Source organism: Arvicanthis niloticus, chromosome 28 (genome assembly GCF_011762505.2).
Source record: "Arvicanthis niloticus isolate mArvNil1 chromosome 28, mArvNil1.pat.X, whole genome shotgun sequence".
In the NCBI taxonomy this organism is placed as follows: domain Eukaryota; kingdom Metazoa; phylum Chordata; class Mammalia; order Rodentia; family Muridae; genus Arvicanthis; species Arvicanthis niloticus.
In genome coordinates this window covers 22,168,600-22,188,739 of record NC_133436.1, presented here as the reverse complement: position 1 = coordinate 22,188,739, position 20,140 = coordinate 22,168,600, and the positions used below count along the sequence as shown (strand labels likewise).

Here is a 20,140-nt window from a genome sequence, read left to right as displayed (position 1 = left end):
AAATACAATAAAAATTAAATTTAAATGTTAAAAAAAGAACTAATTTAAGTATGGTGAGATTGCTCAGCAGGTAAAGTCACCACACTTGATGATCTGAGTTAAATCCCTGGGAGCCATTTGGCAGGAGGAGAGAACTGACTTCCAAAGGTAGTTCCCTGACCTCTGCATGAACATCATGGCATATGCGTGGGTGTGTACATGCACTCACAGATGATTGATTGATTGATTGATTGATTGATGTAATTTTAAAGGCATTTGAAAAGAACTTTAAGTCTTCTGAAAGTCCACATAGTTATCTGGATTCTCAAACATTTATATCATTATTTTTCTCTTTTTTTGTTATGTATATTCATTGTACATGGTAGTGTGTTATATAAAAACATTGTCATATGAGTATACCTTGTACTTGAAGTGTATTCTGCTTACCACCCCCTTCCCCACTAGTCCCATTAATCTCCATTTTTCTCTTGGACAGTCTCCTACTTTCCTATCACACACACACGTTATATATATAATATATGTATATAACGTGTGTATATATATAGATAGATACACACATATATGATGTGTATATAATGTATATATTATATTATAATGTATATATTATATTATAATATAATTATGTATAATATATAATATATATTATATGTGTGTATTATGTGTATATGTAGAAAATCCAGGAATCATATATGCAAAGAATGCGGAGATTCACTCACTTCATATGACTATCTGTAGGTGCACACTTGCATATCTCACTACAGATGCTTCTGTCTGCAGGTGTTTTAGAGAGCATCATTATCAAAGGAAAGATGCCAAGTGCCCTCTGTGCTCCATACCTGGTATGCAACAATATGTCTGGATTCCTTGTCAAACATGATCATCTTGGCCAGGTTCAGGGTTGAGCCCTAGATCATGGTCTGTTTGTGCCCTTACTGTGGTAACTGGACTCTAGATGAGTTGTTTTGATGAGCATCAAACAACCAAAACAAACAAATAAACAAACGTGGGTTTGAGTCTTCGTGTGGACAGAATGAATGGGCTCAAGTCCTTTGAATATTGTTGACTGTCGGAAGCAATGACTTGATTCTTACCTTGTGCTTATTCTTTTTAAAAGTATTAGAGAGGAAGATATCCACCAGACAAAGTAGAGAGGAGCTGATAAGAAGGGGCCTGCTTAAGGAATTGCCTGATCAAGGTGAGGAAATTTGTGTTACATTTAAACTAATTGGACTCTTCATTACTATGCTTTCCTTTCCTGTTGGGATTTAAAGTGGCTGTGGTTGTTGTGATAAAGTGGCTTGTAGTGCCCAACAGGAATCTTGCTTCCACCTGGCATGTCTCTGTGGGTGGCCAAGAAGCCAAGGTGTTATAGAAAAGGAGCCCAGTGACGTTTCCAGTCAGCCTTGCTACATGGATGCTCTTCAGGCTACTGCTTTGGGAGCCAGAGATACAGGTCAAGATGCTTCATGGCTCCTTCCCGCCTCAACTTCAAGCTTTATGCTTCTATCCAAGTTAAACTCAATTATTTGAGTGAGTTCAGTTGCAGATTGTTCATGCCTTCCTTGTCTCTCAACACTGCCAAGAAAAGGAATAACAGCAGTGCTGCATATTCTTTACATTGTCTAATATGCACACTATGTAATATTCACAAATTGATAAAGTATGAATGGACAAACTAATCTACTTTATGCTTTCTTTCAAGGTAATATGTTCTTCTTGCATTTCTCTGAGTCTTGTTGCCTCTCACCTTATCACTGATAATTCTGATATTTCTCTCCCAGTGGTGGTTGGGTTTTTTTGTTTGTTTGGTTGGTTGGTTTGGTTTGGTTTTTGACTCTTTCCTTCCCTCTCTATTATCTCTGTGCTCTGAAGGACAGAAGTTAATCAGAGAAGACAAAGTGTGGTGTAGAAATTAAGACTGACCCTCACAAAAGACACCAACACTGGTTATTTCTCCAATTAAACAATTCCACATTATTTTCTTTGCTCCCAATGCTTTTAAAACTGAAGGACATTTTTCTGCGGTGCTGATGATTTAGCTTGTCCCCCCCCCCCAATCTCCCAAGTTTACTAGGGTAATGTATTATTGCTGAGATTTTATGGGAAGAAATAATATGCCATTGTAGAGAGATATATCATATATGTCCCTTACAAAGAATATAAATAACATTTGGGGTCATATATTGTATATGAGTTGAAATTTCATGTTTTCCCCAATACCAGCATAATCCCAATATGCTGCTTAGAAATACATGGCTGCATCCAGAGTGAGGGAGGCCTGGATGGACTAATACCATTTTGACTGAGCAAGCCCTTGTAATTTTAGAAATTTTCCTTCTACTTCTGACTTGTCAAATATTTCCCCTCATCTTTGTTGATGAGCTTTTTGTGTTTTTCAATATGCTATTACCTTGAAGCTATTTGTTTCCTGCCTCAAGGCTTTAAAAATAAAAATGCTCATGCTTCCTCTTCCAAGCAGGACTTAGCCATATAGAAGGTAGGCATGCGGGAGGTAGGCATGCAGGAGGTAGGCATGCAGGAGGTAGGCATGCAGGAGGTAGGCATGCAGGAGGTAGGCATGCAGGAGGTAGGCATGCAGGAGGTTGTCTACCAGGAGGTAGGCATGCAGGAGGTTGTCTACCAGGAGGTAGGCATGCAGGAGGTTGTCTACCAGGAGGTAGGCATGCAGGAGGTTGTCTACCAGGAGGTAGGCATGCAGGAGGTAGGCATGCAGGAGGTAGGCATGCAGGAGGTTGGCTACCAGGAGGTAGGCATGCAGGAGGTAAGCATGCAGGAGGTTGGCTACCAGGAGGTAGGCATGCAGGAGGTAGGCATGCAGGAGGTTGGCTACCAGGAGGTAGGCATGCAGGAGGTAGGCATGCAGGAGGTTGGCTACCAGGAGGTAGGCATGCAGGAGGTAGGTATATAGGGGGCATGAGTATGGATAGGTTCGTTTCCCACCAGTTTCTGTGGGCAGCAGAGAGTACAACCTTTGAGATGAACTCTTTGTCATCAGCTTTATGTGGTGACCCATCCATTTGTATGGTATCCTTTATTTGAGACTATTTTAAAGAAAAGAAAAGAGGAGCTGGAGGGATTGCTTATCCATTAAGAGTGCTTACTGCTCTTGCAGAGGACATGAATTCATTTCCCAGCACTCACATTAAAGGCTCACAACTGCTGTAACTCCATCTACATGGGATCCAACATCCTCTTCTGGTCTCTGAGATACCTGTATTCATATGCACATACCTATGTGTAGACACATACACACGTGTGCATAATTAAAAATAAAATTAAAATCTTAATGAAAAGGAAAGGGAACATTTGATGGAGCTTACAGGCCAGATGCTTTTTCTAATTCAGAAGTATGATGGACTTTGCTGAATATTACTTTGTAATTTGGCATCGTTCTCCTATAGAACACTAGAATGGTCAAAAGTGCCCAAGAATGCCCCTTGGAGATCACCCAGTTTTCAGCCAAGAGCTAGAGAAAGTAGTTTTCTATTTATTCTTAGTAGTCAGCATCTTTCTCTTTCCTAAAACAATTACTTTGAGAATTCCTGTCTGAAAGGCTGGCCCCTGCTGCTTGCTTTGTGACAGCCTCTCTCCAACAATGAGGATTCGCTCAAGGCTTCTGTCTTCTTGACACTGCTTCTGACGGTTATTGTCAATCATGAGCTTTGCTTGGTAGACCAGATAGACTTTTTAAGTCCCTCCAACTGCCCTGGCTGTGACCTCATCCTTCATATCTTCTACTGTGGTGAATCACTTTCTGAATCCAGTCTGATGAATCACTTTCTGAATTTTGGCCACACATGATCATGTCTGTGTAAATGTTCTCCTGCTTTTACTTGAGGCTGAATGTGAGTTATCTGAGTGTCCTTCTTCAGCTCTCATAGACCCTTCCGGCATTTGTCATGTGTTCCTGTAACCTCAGCCTGGCTCAGCACTGACTGCCATCTTCTCTTACTGGGCTTGTATTTCGAGTGCATAGTATACTATATCAGGGACTGAATTTATTTTAATTCTGAGAAGAATTTTCTTAAGACAGATCTCTAGGAAAGCTTTCAAGATAAAGATACTACTCACTTAATGACTTCAGTTCTCTTGTTTCATGAACTTAATAATTCCTACAAATGCTCTTTTTTTTCTGCAATTACTTTTATATGTACTAGTTTTATTTCATGACTTACAGTAAGTACCTTTCCACATGGTTGACTGTTTTTCATGCATACTATTGTGATTATATTTAAATTTTTTATAGTTTTTCTAGTGTTTTAAAAATAAGTTATTTAACCAGATAAACATATGATCACTTATAATAGCATTAAATTATTATGAACATGACTTTAGTATACTAGTAACTGAAATCAGAAATTATTGAAATTGTGAAGATTTAATTGCAAGGGTTATTGTCTGTTTTAGTTTTCTACAAGAATTAGATATAGGTTCTTAGTAACCACATGACTGACAATTCCATTTTCATTTTTACATGGCATAATTCCATATTTATCTTTCTTATGAAAATGTCACAGTTTTTTTAACAAGGACTGTGAATTTCATTATGAATCAAATTAGTGAAAATCTGAGAAATGATCTCATTTTATGATTGCAAAAAAATTAAACAAAACTGAATAGAAGCAACTTTGTTATTTTTTTTCAATTAGTTTAAATTAAAACTTAGGTGGTATCAGAGCCTCTTATGTTTCTATGTGTGGAAATAATTACTGAGATAATATCGCCAAGCACCACTGAGCTCTCCAAATCCCTTGAATTTTGAATACCTTCAGGACTTAAAAAAGGTCAGGAGTTAAAATTAGTCTTTATGATTTAGAATACATGAGGAATTGTACTTTAAGCTGTGATTTTTAAAATTCTTCTGTAATTAGTTTTTGATGTATGTTTTCTAGCTATAATTCTTTTAATGTTTCCATAATAAAGAATATTTAAAAATAAAATTAGCTTTAAAAACAATCTTTTCCTTGAACAAAGGTAATGTTACATTGCTATGTAGAGTATGGGAATTGTCTGACATGCTCACAGTTACATTGCTGTGTCGCGTGAACACTGGCTAACTGCTCACAGTTGCATTGCTGTGTAGCGTGAGCACTGGCTAACTGCTCACAGTTACATTGCTGTGTAGTGTGAACACATTGCTGTGTAGTGTGAACACTGGCTAACTGCTCACAGTTGTTACATTGCTGTGTAGTGTGAACACTGGCTAACTGCTCAAAGTTACATTGCTGTGTAGAGTGAACACTGGCTAGCTGCTCACAGTTACATTGCTGTGTAGTGTGAACACTGGCTAACTGCTCACAGTTACATTGCTGTGTAGTGTGAACACTGGCTAACTGCTCACAGTTACATTGCTGTGTAGAGTGTGGACACAGTCTGACACGCTCACAGTTTGGACACTGTCTGACATACTCACAGATGCTGGCACCTGGATACCTCTGCTCTCCCAGTCCTTATGTGTAATCGTATCTCATGTTATTTGTATATTTGCATTCACCTTGTGGGTTTGACATGTTACAGTGTTTGTTCCATTTTCCAGATCTTCCATTCAGTTTCTGGATGCAAAAGAAACACCTAAGTGTTTACTTCAACAAAACCTAAACACAAGGACAGAGAGACTCTGCTGGCCTGGCACACTGTGTGATTACAGTGGCCATGTGGGCCGTCTTGAGGTGGCATAGGAATCTCTGTCCACTGTTGCTTTCCCTCAAGACCAAGAGTTTTATGCCTCTTTCCTTTTAGAGAAATTAGATGGGAAAGCCTGGTGAATTGGTTCCCAGGGACAGAAACATAAACCCAGATCCCTGCAGTCCTAGTGAATGGGAAAGGAATTTTAAAGAAAGCCATCAAGTTAGACATCTAGGTGTTTCTTTCCAATTTTAGATGGAGATGTAACAGTTAACTTTGAAAATTCAAACGGGCACATGATACACATCGGAGAGGAAGCTACCCAAGAGGAGAATGTAGGGAAACCTGAAGAAGGGAATGGCTCTGTGTGTGAGAAAACATCACCTCGGGAGGAACAGGCAGAAGAGAAGCCAGGTAAAATAAACAGACTCCCATATCATCTCCTGTAGCACAGCCCAACATTGAGAACCAAAGAGTGACTACAACCAGGAGCCTTGCAAATTGGAAGGAGGCTAGGGAAGAGAAACAGGCCAGTCACATTCAGTTATACATGTGCCATCTGCTTTTGTGTTAGTAAGGAGAGCTAACTAATGGTAGGAATCAAAAGGGTTGGCTCTTCAGGTGTTACATTTGTCTGGAAATGGTCTCCTCTTTAAAGTTTTCTCTCAAGAACTTCAAAAACCTGAAAGGAGTCAGAATATTGTTTTCTTCTGGTTGTAGCTGGTCCATATGAGCATACACGAGATACAGCAAGAAGTAGACCCATAAGGAGCTAAGGTGTCATTGCCAGTTCGCCGTGCACTTCCAAGCTTCTGAATATGTCACAGGCAACTACGCTGTTCCTGCAAAGGAATCTCTAAAAACTTGGTTTCTACAGCAGGCTCAGAATCAGACACTGTAAAATATATGTCTGATGAGATCCTGTACGATGTCCATGAACTCCTAACAGTGGATCCATCCCAACTCCACCTTATATTCTACCAAGCTTTATGCTGGCATAAACCTTGAGCTGATGTCCTATAAGGAAAGGTTCAGCCCAAAACCCTCAAAATAAATGTTAACATGCACATAGGAAAAGATTTTCAGGAAATGGTGTGTTTCCTGTTTTCTGTGCTTGTCTCCAAGTTGCATGGCAACGTTTCTCAACTTCGTTTGGATTGTGTAGACATTTTAAGAACTCTTAGAAACTGCTTTAAGTGAATTTCTTCTCCTGACCCAAATTCTCCCAGAGACGAAGGGGTGGGCTTTATTAAGTTAACCTGTTGATGTGAGGTCATCTTCTCCAGAAGGCTGAAGCCCTGTGATCATTTGCATACACAGTCATTAGCCTTTAAAACGTTGTTATTGGAAATTTATTAATTTGCTGCCCTCAGATATAAAGCAGAACACTTAAGGGACTTACCTTAACTTCTTCCAATAGATACCTCTAGTTGAGGTTATTAACACTAATAAGGGATTAACCTCTACTTTTTAATGATAATATTTCTGGGACATAATGAGAAAGCAGACAGCCTTTAAAGATAATCAATTGCAAGTGGTGCAAGTGGAGATTTTGGTCGGGAGGAGACAGGTGTCTTTTGTCCCCCCCCCGCCCCCCATTTCCAACTATCCTGTCTCAACAAACTATTAAACTTCATATCCACGTGTGATTTGTCCCTAGTCCCTGTAGGTGTCATTGCTACTCAGTGACTGGCCAGACTTCAAAGGAAGTGGTTCCCTTATCAGTGTAATAAAAAGTTACTGACAGGTTTATATTAGTTAATCCAGCAGGCCTTCCTTGGTGTTCTCAGGAGAAGATGACAGATCTTACAGGCCAAGGAATGGCTGGGAGAGGTTCTGTTTTCTTATTCCTCAGATTAGTACATTTAGTTCTTTCTAGTCAAGAGAGTTCCATGATAGCATCAGTACAGGGGGAGACAGGGATGCCATGAGAGCCGGTGTGTCATTGATGCGGCTGCTACAACTCCTGCTTGTGTGAACAGAGCCCGTGTGGAACTGTGCCACTAACCAAGAAAGGATTAAGAATAGCAGCCATTCTCTGAGGCAAAAATAAGAATAGCACTCATGAGTAAGATCACAGAGGATTAGTTTAAATAGAAATTACTTAAGAACAAACGTGTGAATTACTTCTTTAGTCCTATACCTGTTAATTCTTAAAACAATAAATAAATTAAACAGTCTGCTTCAGTTTGCCTCTCTTCTGGACTCACGCTCATGTGAGTTCACGCTCATGAAAAGTCACCCTCCTACTATCCTAACTCCATAGTTTTGCAGGATTCGCTCTCCAAGTCAAGTCAATGCACTCAATAGCATCCCTCTCCCTGTTAACTGGTTGTATTAGCAAATGAAGATCGCATGGCTTTAAAGAATTTTACATACCTGTGTCTAAAAAATATTCTAAAGCAAGCACATGAGGTGCCACCCCCAACCCTGGCTCCGTGTGTATTTCTGGGGTTCTGAAGGCACTTCATTCCACAGTTGGTATTATGACCTTGGGCCTTTTCTGGCAAGAGGACACTTCTTCCCCAAGGTCTTCTAGGCTCTTGGTCTAATGTTATTCTTTCTCAGTAGGTGTCCTTAGACATTTAAGACACAGAATCTGATCTACTGTCCATTCCAGTACAACAGCATGATATCTGAAAGTTGTTTGACAACATCTCCATTGTATGAGTATGCAGGGCCTTCAGTGGTCAATGCGTGGCTGTTTCATCAACAGTACTGGAGAACCAGCACGTATAAAGCTATCGCAGAGACCACAAAGAGAAGGAAGAGTGGTCTCTGTCTAAAAGCAGATTCCCCTCTAAGAGAAGAGGTAGCTCACAAGCAGTCATCATGAGATGCAAAGCTCTGAGCAGGCCAGTATACTGGAGCCAGCAGGTCTCTCGGGGAGACCAGAGGTGTATGTCTGCACAATGTCTTTCCAAACTAAGTCCTAGGGGAGGTAGGAAGGAGACAGATGAGTTAAAAGAGAGGAATTAGAATAGAATTACCTCCCAGACCAGGCACAGGACACATGGAGTTCTGGATTACTGTAACTGTTGACCTCAGATCTTTACATAGCGGAGAGAGCCAAGCCTGGAAGAGGAGTAGACAGCTTGCTTTTCAGACTGCTATTGTGAAGCTTCATGTTCTTCCAAACCAGAATGAAGAACAGACAGCTCTTTCATAATATCCCCTTGGAAGGGCAATGTTCCATTACTCTCCCATCAATTTATACCAAACCTTTGAATCGTATGTTCACTAATTTATTACCTAATTCATTACCGCCCACATACAAACGATAAAGATCATTTCCTACTGATTGCCAATACTGTCAATTCATTGAATAGACATGACTTTTAAGGCATTGTTTGATACAAATTTACATGCACGCACACAACCTAGCGGTCACCAGCATGGCAGACACTCACAGAAAACTATCATGGTAGAGTCAGAAGGCTAAAGAGGAGTTCAGCTCCATGCTCCCCAAAGTACAAATAGGGTTTGTGAATGGTGTGTTCAAGAAGCAAAGCAGAAGACACGTTAATGGACTGGGACATGTGCCATGCCTTTCCTGGTCACACAAAACTGGAAAGATAGATTTAGTAAAGACTGCCTTGTATTGACACTGTCTTTTTGTTTTTATTGTGCTCTATTTAAAAAGAAACAACTACTTGGCTCTTGGGCTGGAATCTTATTTTAATTTACTTCAGTTACTATTACAAATAATACAGGTGTGGGTACATTATCAACCTTCAGAATCCCCAGAACAATGCTGCTTCTCTTCCAGCTTTCACTGCGTCTCCTTTTTCTATGTACAGTTCTTTTTTCTATGAGATTTATGCTTTCTCCTTTCAAAACTATTATGTAAGCATGTGTTATAAGACAAAGTGGATTCTCTTATTCTGCAGTCTGCATACCTAGAGCTGTGACTCTGATCTAAAGGTTGGAAGAAGTCACCATAGAATTTGAAGTTGCCCTGCTCCTCTGGGAAAACATGAAAACACTCTAGTGATAGAGAGGAAGGGCCAAATGCCTTGTGTCAAAAGCCCGTGGAGTCTCCCAGAGAAGAGAACATACCTGATTGTTTGGGAAGCACTAAGACTTCTGGTTGTAGGTATCGTCCATGGCAGTGTGTGTACCACACTCATCTGTCACTCTTGAGGGTCCTTCCCTGTGGCTAAGTTGGTCATTGTGTCACATTTTACACTGGTTGCCCATGTCACCACCGGCAACCGCACACTGAAGGCCACAATGAAAGCCGATGGCTAGTGCACATTTACACTGGCCCTTGTTATAACTTTGTCATAGTAACTTACACCACCCTTTTATTTTTAAAAAAAAATGATGGATGGATGCAGAAAATGCTCCCCTGTCTGTCTTTTAGGCTTTGGTTTTCCTTGAAACTTTGCTTCCTCTGGTACAAACACTGTCTGGTTCTCAAATGTCATTAAGCCACCTGCATGTGTCACTGTCACCATGTCTTGCTCCTGGCTTTTCTGTCGTGTGTGTCTGTATCAGCCTGCTCTGTTCACTTTCTCATTTGTAGAGAACACTGAAATCCACTCTGAAACACCGGCTGCTCCTGCTTTATCTCCTACAACTCCTCCTAAACCTAAACCCAAACCTAAACCAAAAAAATCTCCTGTGCCTCCTAAAGGGGCCACGGCTGGGGACAGCCACAAAGGGGATGAAGTGCCTCCTAATAGGAAAAATGCCAAGGCTCCCAGTAAGCAGGCCCCCATCCCTCCACCCAAGCCAACAAGTCGAAATACATCCCGGGAGGCTGGTGAGTATGCCATAGTGCATAACGGGGTGGAGTCCAGGATGTCAGGCTTTGGGATATGGGGTCTGTAGCTTCTTCCAGGAGTGTGTTTTTTTGTTTTTGTTGTTGTTGTTTTTGGGGGGATGCAACACCAGTAGTTATCTAATAGAAAATTTAACTTGGTGGCCTTTGGAGTAATTGTGCCCTGTTAGTCCTGGTTTCCACAATCAACACATATACCCACCCCTTTAGTGTGCCTAAAAGTTATGCTGACCTAACAAAGCAGTTTCTAGATATAACTGACCTGCTGCCCAGGAGAGTTTATGGGTGGCTTTTTTATTGTTTCTCTTTTAAAATACCATAGTCTTGTGTATTAAATGTGACACAGGTCTTAGACATATTTGCTGGATCGCAATGTCTTGTATTTTTGACATCCATAATTGTCTGTCCTCTGATAATGACAAAAGGTTCATATATATGGTCAGTGACATCCTGGTTTCCTACACCACTTTATATTATTTTGATGGATTGAGAGTTGTTTGCCCAGTGCTGCCTGCTCACATCCACTCCAGGAGACCATCGGGTCAGAGTGCCCTAGTGTGCTGAAATCAAGCATTGCCATTACAAATCACTAATGGACATTTGCAAACTCCATTTATTGCCTACCCAGTTTTCTCTCTCAACCTTACATGCTGAATGCAAAAAAAAAAAAAAAAAAAAAAAAGATTCCATTCCTCTAGTGGAATAGAAAACACCAGCTGTGTCATCTAACTTTTGAAAGGATATGGATCAAAATTCCCATGCTCAATGGCTTTCCCCCATAAATGCATGCATAAAAACCCTTTTGTGCAGTAGTAAATCTTATGGGCAGCAGCTTCCCAGAAACGAACTACCAGGATTTGCCTTAGTGTTATCTCTTTCCTTCTGCCATTTATATTTGTCATACTGAAATTCAGAGGAAGGTTTAGTTGGTGATGTAAGAGCTCTTTGAATGCAAGTAGACCTCTCCCTGCGTCCCTGTCTTCCCAGCTTTGATCTTTGTTGCACAGGCCTCTTCTAATCTCTCTAAAGTAAAATATCTCAGAATGCCAAGACAGCAGAGCCTAAGGGTCATTTCCTTGGGGACACACTGTCTGTTCTTATTGTTCTTATTTGTATGCCCCCCATGGCCTTGAAAAGCCTAGCGGTGATGGGTGACATGAGACAGGCACTGAGCAACTAAGGAAGGGAAGTTCTCAAACCATGACTCTGCCCTTGGGAGTTAAGATCCTGTCTTGCACACACTTCCTCCCTCAATCCTACTCTAGGTGGTGCGAGCTCACTGCAGACTTAGCTCAGACTCTGGGAAGGAAGCTGATGATGAACACCAAGGCTGGACACAGCATGCATGACAGAGCTTGAATCATTTACAGGCGCTTTCTTGAAGGTTTAGCATATACTTATAATATACTCCAGAGGATGGAAAACTAGGGAACTATCATTTATCCAGTGCCCTCATGTAAAGGGTTCAGGGGGCTATCTATAAATGAATATAACTGCTTCTAGGACTGTCACTGATAAACAGAGGTTACATTGAGACTCTTGACTTTCTATTACATGACTGAGAACAGCTAGCACCTAAATTTTTCCCTCTGTAGAGGCCCCAGGGTTCCACCCATCAGTTAGAACACTGTTGTTTATGCCAGGATGTTGTGTTTCTTGTTGTTGCCATTAACAAAACATTTTAATTCAGAAGTGAATTTTTTTTAACCCAGGTTTATCTCAACAAAGCCCCCTCATGTTAGAAGAGACTTTAAAAGCAAAATATGGCTTGAATTTTCACTCCAGGCTTTGGGGGAGGGGTGGGGAGGTAGGAATCCTTTTTCTTTAAAACAAGATGACATTAAATATTTTCTGTCAAAAAAAATTCAACAAATGTTAAAAGTGATACCACTCACATTGATATGCAGAGGGAATCTGTTTAACTAGGAAAATAGTTGAATACTACAAAGCTCTTGGTGTCCTTTTTATTCAAAAAATCAATTTAGAGTGGGGTTAGATTTTTTTTAAGAATGTATAGTTAATGAGTTTAATTTGTAATCAGAGAGAGATTATCAGATTCATTAACTCTACAGACAAGCCCAGTTTTGGCAAAGGGGAAATGCAGCTATTGTGCATATCTAAAATACGAATTACTCCAACTGGAGAGACTACTTGTAAGCCCAGATCTCGTCACTAAATAAGACTGGCTTCTTTACATGTCAACATTAATGAAGTCATATGTCTCATTGTCTGTTCCTGTGTTTGTTCTTCATTTCAACTCTCTCACTGACTTCAATAAAGCTGCATCCAGAGGTAAGTGACCATGGTATCGGCTTGCAGTGTTGGATGGCCCTGAAACACTAACAAGACATTTCTGATAGTTAGGTGAAAGAAACTTTAGCTTTCTATTTGGAAAGTAAGATACACAACATGGTAGCAGAAGAGATGAAACAAAAGAGTATTCTCATGGGAGTCGAGGTGGATTTCCCAGGATGGTATAAAGAAAACTTCAAGCATAGGGTTGTGTTTTAAAGGCAGAGAGAATGGCTTCCTAACTGCCTTTTGTGGAAAAGACTTAGTTGAAGTCAGCTCTACCCAGAAGTAAGCACAGGTGCCCTGGCAGTCCTTTGAAGACTCCTCTGGAACATAAACAGTCAAAATAACCAGGTGGTCCGGGTGCTTGGGATTGGGAATTCTGGGAAAGTTGAGTGATGTGGTGTGCACTCTCAGTCTGCAGAGGTAGAAACAAACAAGTCAATCCTTTGAGCCTAGGAACTCAAAACCAAACGAAGTAATACAGGAAACCCTATCCAGAATACTAATATGAGGAACCAGACACACATACGCACACATGTGCATGTTCGTGCGCGTGAGTACATGCACACACGCACACACATGCACACATACACTCATGTGCACACATACATGCACACACACTCATACACACACATACATGCACACATGGAGATACTCATGCGCACACATACATGCACACACGGCACGCACACGCATGCTCATAAGTGCAAATGCTGGCAGTGGTATTCTTCCTCTTCAGATTATTTATCACAGCAATCTTTTTTTTTCCTTGCATTTTGAGGTTTTGAATAGGGCAGGGGGCACCGTGACTGTCCCCTCTTTGTCCCTCCTCACTGTAGCATATGGAAGTACAGGCCATCGGGCCAGGCTTCCTTCCCTGGAGCTTTGGGAACATTGCCTTGGAGTTTAACACTTGAAAGGTAGTGAAATAAATTAATTTGCTTGTGACCCAGAAAAAAAGTCTGGAAGTATACACCCAGCTTCTTCTCAATATGGGCCACCTCTCCATCCCTAGGAAGACACAAAGAATGTCATTAGGAAAGGTCCATATATCTCCCACAGCCAGCTTGCCAGGAGTGGCTGTCCCCTTTCTAGGACCAAGTCTTTTCTTTAGAATCTGTAAAAGGGATCCAAAGGACAAAGAGCTGCTGTCCTGTTTGGCTGTTTCAGGTGAAGATGAGGAGAGAAAAAATAGAGGCTTCTTGCCCTTAGATTTGACCATGAAGATCTCTTACTGCCTATAACAGGAGAGGCTTAGAGGGCAGGGTCAGAAAACAAGACCGTTATCGTTACTGACTGATTTTTCTTAATATTCACTGATCTGATGTATCCTAAAGGGGGAGTTTTAAATGCCATTGGCAATTGCAAATCAGTCACTTAAAAAGTATTGTTTTCTTTGATTTTTCAATGCAAAACATGTGTCTGTTTTAGCTGGTTCTTCTCACCCGAAGAAAACAACCGGCTCCAAAGCATCAGCCTCACCATCTGCTTCCTCCACCTCCTCCCGTCCCAGAGCACCCAAGGATTCACTTGCTGGCAAAGCAGGCTTGGGGACCGCAAGGGGCAAGAAAAAGATTAGCAAGCAGCCGGCGGTGGCCCGACTCTCCCCCAGCACAACCACATCTGACACGTCCAGTCTTAAAGGGGAGTTTTCAGACACTGGGGTAGAGAGCCTCAAACCGGAGGACACTGTCTCTGGAGCACAGGGGCAGGCCACAGGCAAATCCAAGTCGACCTTCACTCTGCCGCCTGTCACAGTACCGCCATCCCCACCTGCCCTTCCTCTGCCCCCTGAGGATCAGTGCGCTGCTGCCGTGGTCACTCCCATGGTCCTAGTCAGTGATGGACCTACCCTGCCGGTCTCTGCCTTAGACACAAGTCAGCTCCTTTGGACTGAAGAACCAACGAACAGAACGACTCCGTACTCAAGCACCGGCTTAGGTGGGAGCAGAGAACTGGCAAAATGGTAAGTTGGGACACAGACCTCAAATTCTATCTAAGTATCTATCGCAGGCCACTAGAGTACTCTCTTGGAGTAAAGGAACATAGTTTGCCTTAAATCTGCTGATGTTGGGGTAGCACACCTGTGGTCTCACTGTTGGTTTTTCTAAACCCGGACTGTGGAGTTCCACAGGCGTCGTGGAAAATCATAATGATGATACTGAAATATGCTTTTTCCCATGCCTTCCAAGGATGTTTAGACCCTCAATCAGCATGGCTCATCCTTCTCCTTCTTCTACCTAGGAAACTTCTTTTTTTTATTCGCCTGGTACTTGTTTTAAATCTTTATCATTTGGCCCCAGATCACCCACCAATTCTTACTCAACATCATCTCAATGTAACAACTTAGCTTTCTTTCCTAAGAAAATTAAGACCAAGAATAAAGAACTCTTTAAAATTCTGGCTCCACATACACCAAGAGTAGAATGAACCCTGTTTCATGATTCCTTCGTTGTATTCTAATTTCTCCTATGAGATCCTCTAACACTTCTAGATGGAACTGGTAGTAACTACTTTGTTCAGAAAAGTTTTTCTACACGCAGGGTAGAACTAGCCAGCATGTGCTATTTCCTTCTATGTTTCTAGAAGCCAGTATGGAGTGTAATGTGCCATAGGCCTGCAATGCATGTTCACTGAGTTCTTAATGAAAATGGAAGAGTGAGCTCAAGTAAAGGGAAGGCCAGCCTACTTCAGTGGAGCGCAGAAGATGAGGTCCCTCTGATGGGGATTCTGTAGATTATAACAGAAGACACTATAGTGGCCAGCCTTAGTTTTGCTCAAAAAACAAACGAACAGAAAAAAAAAAAAAAAAAAAAAAAAAAAACCTAAATAAAATGGACCAAGGAACTTGATCTTATGGGTTAGGGACCCATCATTGTCCCACTGCCCAGTTCACAAACCTAGAGCTCATTAAGGGTCTTCACTCTCCTTTACTGATGTCACTCAAAAAGTCCTATAAATACGCTATCACAGTTGAGTTAGACCCACAGGTGTGAGGCTAGCAGGGCATATGGGTGTATAAATGGTGCCGACACCATTGTCAAGTCTGTCTAGGGGAGACTCAGATCTAAATTGCAACCTTTTCTTGTTTCTAAAAACATATTTTTTTTTTTCAATCTCAGAATCATTTAACAAGATTCCCTTCCAAAAATCTGGCATGTTAAGTCCTTAAAAATACCCACTACGCTAATTAATGTGCCTATGATCAAGACACTTTAATTATTTAGTTTCTGGTAATGGAAACCTTCATTTATTGATTACTTGATCAATGTCAGCAGTCAAGCACTGTCCACTAACACCTAATTCACATAAGTTTTTGCTAGAATATCCCTACTTTTTGATCTAATGTTTTTCCATTTAAAACCCCACAGCTGAGAGAGCCCAGCTGATTTAGTGTCATTACCAGGTTAGCGGTGGTCAAATGAGAGGTCAATGCACTTAATACCTAACTCCAGGCCTGGGACAATTTTCTCTCTTCCAAAATAATCGCATCAAATTCTGCTCCTTTTTAATCTAACAGGTCATTGGTTCCTTATATTTTTTTTTATCATCCAGAGAAGTCTCATTTGAAGGAAAACCAAGGGAAAATAAATAAATATCAAAATACAAATTATTTGCCTGACATTTTGATAAAAGCGTATGGAGGCAGAAGACACTGAGATAAATGGGGCGCTATCTCTATTGGCCTGTTTGATGATGTCACAGGCTTCACAAAGGAGAGGGTTATCTATAGTAAATGTCCATGAAGTGACCCAAAGTTCTAGAGGCCGGGGAGTCTATATCAAACAGCAGCATTGGATGAGGGTGCTCTTACCGCAGAAGGTAGCTTGCTCGAGAGAGCAAGACAAGTATCCGTGTCCCAAGAGCCCTTTCTGTAATGGATTTCATCTATTCATTAAGGTCTTGCCCTCAGGAGGCCATGCTCTACAGTGCTAGTGCACTGATGCTGAAGTTCTCAAGATCTGAACTCCAAGGGCCACATCCCAGTCCACTCAGCACTGCCCGTAGGGCAGCAAGCACACGGCTCACCTTCCTTCCACTGTAGAATTTCTCAGCAGTGCCGGCATGTCAAGCCTTCCAATGTAACTTTTTATTTTTCAATGTGTAATTCGGGTGGGTTTGCTCTGTGCTGGGCAAAGCAGAAGGCACCGAAGGAATACATGTGAGCAAAGCTAGTTCCGGAGAGTTTAGCATAATCAGAATATTGACCACTGTGCTCAGGAAATATATTTTAAGACAGAATCTCAACTTTGGAAACTGGGTTGAGTATAGGAACCTGTTGTTCAGTATGCTAAGGAGACAGGTAAACTTTGGGCAGCTGTAAGGGTTCAGAGAGCTCATTTCCATAGACAACGTGACTCTTCCAGTCCGTCTTCATGAACATTTGGAGAGAGTGTTTATTGCTCTAAGAGCCATACTCCATACTGGAAACTTAATGTCTAAGTTATCCCAGATACATGAAGAGTGTTTAGGTAAAGAAATAAACATACGTTTTCTATTTTCACTGGTGCTCCGATTATTGGGAGTCAGGCTGGGTCTCATTCGACACTGGGGGTGTTTATCATGGATTTTCCTTTTAGCCAGGCTTAAGCCTCAGTTTCCTAGAAGAGCTCATTTTCTTCTTGGTATTTTTTTTTTAATTTAAAAACTGACATTATAATGCCTTCTTCCGGGCTAGTTTGTGTTCGCACTTGATTTAATGATCTTGGAAGACACGGTCTCTCAGCTTTCCACCCAGATTCTCTCTCTTTCAAGTGGAATTTGACTTGGAGTTTCTGGCTCTCACTCTCTTGCTTTCCCTAGAACTTTCCCTGGGTTATATTTAGTCACCCAGTGTATGAAGACTCTGTCATAGCATGAAAAGCCTTCTGTTTGGGATACAAATATCAAAACTTGAAAAGGGGCTGGTGGTTGTATATAAAAAATACCTTCATCTCTTCCTGTCACACAGACTGCTATTCAGTCCATTTCTCTTCCTTCACAGCTTGATCCATAACACAGACATCTCTATAAGATGGGGCAGAAAAACATGGCCCATTTGAGGTCAGATTAGAAAATGACTTGTTGAGCCCATTCCACAAAAACATGAATGGAATGTGCTACGTTGCCCAGGGTTCTCAGGAGCCGTAACAGGCAAGGTGTGAGGTGACCAATGAAGACATGGAGCATGTTTAATATTAAATAATTACAATAATAAAATATAACATTTAGTAAGTAGACTAACAGTCTCAGTCTAGATCCCACACTGCACTGGCCAGGTTGGGTGGGCTACTGACTTATGGCCTTTCTTGGATCCGTGTTGTAAATTCCTTATCACCTTATAGTCTTAAATAGTTATGAGTTGTAAGTAAATGTTGCTGAACCCTGCAAGCTGCAAAACACTGTACCAATGGTAAGGTTAAACTAATTAATACAGTAGATTAGTGACTAATAGCTCAAGTACCAGGATTAAGCCCTGAAGTATCTTCTTCTGCATATGCAAAGGGCATTATTAATTAACGTATCTCCTAAACATAGTGTAGACACCCAAAGTGATGGTCTACCGTCTCTTCAAAATAGAACAGCTTTCTGCAGCAATCAGCTAAGATTCTAGACTATAGAAAAGTTTATCCATAGGAATAAATCTTCCCTTATTTGCAATGACACTTCATTGTGTGTTGTCTGCAAAAAAGTGAATACAGGGTTATCATAGGATTCAACAATTTAGCAAGTTCAAAGAATTGAAAGTGGAGGGTAGATTTGAACACCAGTATACATAGAGTCCCCAATAGGCAGAAAGAGCCCCCACTGTGCATTGGGTGATGCATACGTAAATAAGACAGCGTGCACACACATACTGTCATATCATGAACCCTTCAAGAGGAAGGAACTTCTGCCTCTGCTTTGACATGGATATTCTTGGCATTATGTTAGGTGACACAAGGTACACCCTGTGTATAATTCTACTTACATGAGGTTGGAAAAGTAGTCAGTATCACAGACACGGAGAGGGGAATGGTGGTTTCTGAGGGTAGGAGCTGTGGGGAGTTATTAGTTAATGGGGACAGAGCTTCAGTTTAGCAAGATGGAAAAGTTCTGAAGATACAGGATGGTAATTACACAGCAAGGTGAACGTGCCTGAATGCCACCAATTGGTACCCTTAAGAATTGGTAAGATGGGAAAATTTTGGGTTCTTTTATATGTCACATAATTTAAAATGATATCTCAGGTACTTGAAAGACAGCTCAGTGGATAAAGTGCTTACTAAGTAAGCATGAAGACCTTCACTCAGCCCCAACACCATGTAAAATCAAGGCATATCAGTGCATATATGTAACATCACCTGTGCTGGAAATCTGAAGGCAGCAACTACCAGCAAATCTTGCTGACTGACACCAGTCTAGTTGGAATGTTAAGTTCTGGGTTCATTGAGAGACCGTATCTTAAATAATAAGCGTGGCAGAGGAAGACATTCAAAATAAGTGAGCCCATGCATGCACTCAGCAAAGTAAGATTTCATATACCTCTTTGAGAACAATTTAAGCTGTTGGGTTTTTCTAAGTAAAAAATGGAGAGTCTTAGAAGTGCCTGGCCTTAAAACCACAAAATTGAATTTGAATGCCTTTCTTCCTAATGAAGTCTGTCAGTGTGAATTAATGCAAGCACTTTCACATTGTGTTGTTTGTCTTAGGGAAGGGTTAGAGGTTGGATTTGTTTGTTTGTTTGTCTGTGAGAACATCAGACACGTTTTTTCACTGTGTGTTCTTTCAAAAATATGCCATCCAGATGTGAATTCATCTACTTATGTCAGAAAGTATTGGGCAAGGTTTTCTGTATCTTTCAACAAGGATTGCACTGTTTTTGAAATTAACTGTTTTTGTTGTGCCATGCATAGTCTTTGAAAGTGGGTGAGCACTCTGGAGAGCTTCACCCATTTGAACGTCAAAGCATTATTACCCCCAGTGTATTATTACCCTTCTTCTAAAATTTCCTCTCATCTAACACTTTGCATCTTCGGTGTTACTCTAGTCCTGTAAGACTAGAAGTCTTATACATAAAGAAATTAAAGTGCAGAGAGGATTTAGGGGTTTTTCCTGTTGACTCACTGGCTGGAAAGAAAATGGGATTTGTTCCAATGTTAATAAAATATATGCTTTCCTACGTTACACCCTTTTGGATGTTGAGATGCAGAGAACTATAAATCCTATTTGTCAAAGGCATGGTAGGAGTAAGAAGTCAGACATTTCAGGGATGCTAAGCTCTGCCATGGAGACATGTTTGGACCACTGTGAGAACATGGGTAAGGGCCATAGGGTAAGGAGGCCAACTGAATGATCCACAGACACATGTGAAGAAGCTGAGGCAAGCTTGACCTTTAGACTCAAAGAGCAGACAAGAAGTGCGGATACAATCAAGTATTGTGGATTTTCTGA

The 20,140-nt window shown here is 41.0% G+C and overlaps 1 protein-coding gene across 6 annotated transcripts in view; it reads left to right on the top strand.

Moving 5' to 3' along the window:
• Phactr2 (phosphatase and actin regulator 2) overlaps positions 1-20,140 on the top strand; it is a 255,936-nt gene that overhangs the window by 203,047 nt on the left and 32,749 nt on the right. For 3 of the 6 annotated variants that reach the window (XM_076926887.1, XM_076926885.1, XM_076926884.1), the window contains exons 3-5: positions 1,115-1,195; positions 5,902-6,060; positions 14,159-14,693. In XM_076926887.1, coding sequence (XP_076783002.1) covers positions 1,115-1,195; positions 5,902-6,060; positions 14,159-14,693 — 775 coding nt within the window. Of the gene's footprint in view, positions 1-1,114; positions 1,196-5,901; positions 6,061-10,174; positions 10,415-14,158; positions 14,694-20,140 lie in introns of all 6 variants that reach the window. The other 3 variants (XM_076926886.1, XM_076926883.1, XM_076926888.1) reach the window with 2 other exon arrangements.